At 36.8% G+C, this 2351-nt stretch overlaps 1 protein-coding gene across 1 annotated transcript in view; it reads left to right on the forward strand.

Annotated features, from left to right (window-relative positions):
• LOC106873388 (glutamate receptor) overlaps positions 1-2351 on the forward strand; it is a 205567-nt gene that overhangs the window by 187923 nt on the left and 15293 nt on the right. Inside the window, exon 15 of the mRNA XM_014920735.2 lies at positions 2131-2238. Within this exon, the coding sequence (XP_014776221.1) occupies positions 2131-2238 (108 nt within the window). The remainder of the gene's footprint in view (positions 1-2130; positions 2239-2351) is intronic.

The raw sequence follows: 2351 nt of genomic DNA on the forward strand, positions 1-2351 counted from the left end.
ATATATATACGCACACGCATATATGCATACATACATTCATACATACATACATATACGCACATGAGCTTATTAAGTATGGGATAATGTGCTAGGATCAGAAAACAATTGGATCAGAACAAGACCAAAAGACGTCAAATTCACGAAATCGTTGAAATGGAATGAGCTGGACATATATAGAGGACGACTGGCAACGGATGAACGGAAACAACTGGCAAACTGAATTCCGAGAGGTCGGCAGAGAAACAAAAAGGGACAAGGAACATGACATGATGGAAAGTAGATGTGGATTGATTTGATAAAAACTGGATATCGGAAATTCGAAACCAAAAGCTATGGAGAGATATGGATATGAACTTTCTCCACCTTGGAAGAATAATGGGTGACCTTAATTAAAGCATACATACATTCGTATCACTGAAGTCATTGCAAATACGAAGCACAATTAACTAGATAAAATGCATTATTTATCATTTAATAAATAATAATATATACACGCATATATTAACAACAATTCCACCACACCATTTGTTGTCAGCATGGGTGCAAGTGATTCGACAGAGATCAGTGACCTGGTTGGATTATACCTCTTATTAAAAGATATTGGTGTAGTTTACATTTCTTCAGGAATTGGGTCTGCCAGTATGTTCTTTCATGTTTCTCAACGTGATCGCAGAATTTTTTTAAGGATGAGATACGTGGCCTGGTCGAAAATACCTCCCCGTATGTTAATGGGGGACTATACCGTGACGATGGCCTCTTTGCTATCAATAACTGCAAGTGAACTGTCAGTTCACTGACAGATTCCGTAAGAACCTTCACAGTTTTTTCAAGAACCTAGGTCTCCAAATTTCTATGGAACAGCAACCAATTTCCCGGATGTAACATTTGATCTAATTCTGTCTACTAGTCTCACTATAAACCAAATGAATCATATTCACTCATATCACTCTAATAACATAATCAACCTCCCTATATATATATATATATAATTTATATGTGGATAGTTAAACTTATAATGTACGTTTCTATTCAATATTGAGCTAACTAAACGACTTGTCAGTGGCTGAAAGAAATTCAGAGATTGTGAAAGTACTATAGCAGCTAATTGCCTTTGATGAACACATGAGGAGGATGAACAACCAGAGAGAAAGGGTAGAAGAGTGAGAGATGAAGACACACTGTTAATTAAATTAGTAGATCACCCAGTAAATGAAACTTGCCCTCCAGGCCCTGTACTTGCTGTGTTCTAGCGTGTACAGTTAGAAACTTGGTGGAGTTTAGTCGAGTAATTTCCTACTGTGTCCTGTAAATGAAGCATACTCAGAATCAACGTAATGACCCCTGACAAATTAGATCTATATGCTGGCTTGTGTATGTGAAGAAACATTTATAGGATCAAGCTGTTTCTTTATGTAGAAGAGGACACTAACTGATTTCCAAGGGAGAAAATAGTCTATTGCAGAACTCTATCGCATATATTTATTCAGTTACATTTTTTTTTTGTAGTTTGTAGGGAAACGTTATCTTAGTATAGCAAATCATAAATGAGTTGCATAAATGAGAGCGTTTCCAAATAAAATCTGTAAGCTCATTAAACACTCATTGAGACAGTACGTCAACTATTTATAATAGTAGATGTATTTAAACATGGTTTATTTACACCTGCAGCCAGAGTGCAGTTGTTTGACCAATTGGTGAATTGCAGTACCATTGACTTGGTCATCTGTAGCCTTCAATGTTTTATTATAAAAATGTACATAAGCAAACTTTAGCAATGTCGAGATAGGAAAGTGGGGAATTGCGTTGATGCAGACATTTTTCACGAACATTAGTAAAATAAGTGAAGTGATTCCGTGTGATATTCAAAACCGAGTTATAATTTCCTTTGCTTAGAATATACTTCTTCGTTATTACACTCGCCGCCACAAGACATGTAGAGAATTTGCATGGCGAAACATCGCTAGACTGAGACGTTAAAATTTTTCTCTTTAAAAACAGACATCGCCTTTAAATAGAGAGAAGCCAAAGATTGTAAGCGCGTTCTTTTAAACAGTGCTGTCACTAGAGCAGGCAGCAATAACAGTTGAGAATGTTCTATCTTTCTACCTTATTGTTCTTCATTCCTCGCAGACATCCTTTGGACTAGCTCTGAAGTCAAATGCCAGACTGTCATTTCGCGGACATCCGGCTAGAGAAGACAGCAGTTCTGGAACACCACTTAGAAAGTCTATGTCAACGGTAAGGAGCAATGCCTTCTCATACATAAACTCTGCTGAAGTTCTCGGTTTTGGTTCACGAATTCCATCGAACCGGCGACCATAAATGCACTTAAAATCATTTATATACATATA

This window comes from Octopus bimaculoides, chromosome 14 (genome assembly GCF_001194135.2).
Source record: "Octopus bimaculoides isolate UCB-OBI-ISO-001 chromosome 14, ASM119413v2, whole genome shotgun sequence".
In the NCBI taxonomy this organism is placed as follows: domain Eukaryota; kingdom Metazoa; phylum Mollusca; class Cephalopoda; order Octopoda; family Octopodidae; genus Octopus; species Octopus bimaculoides.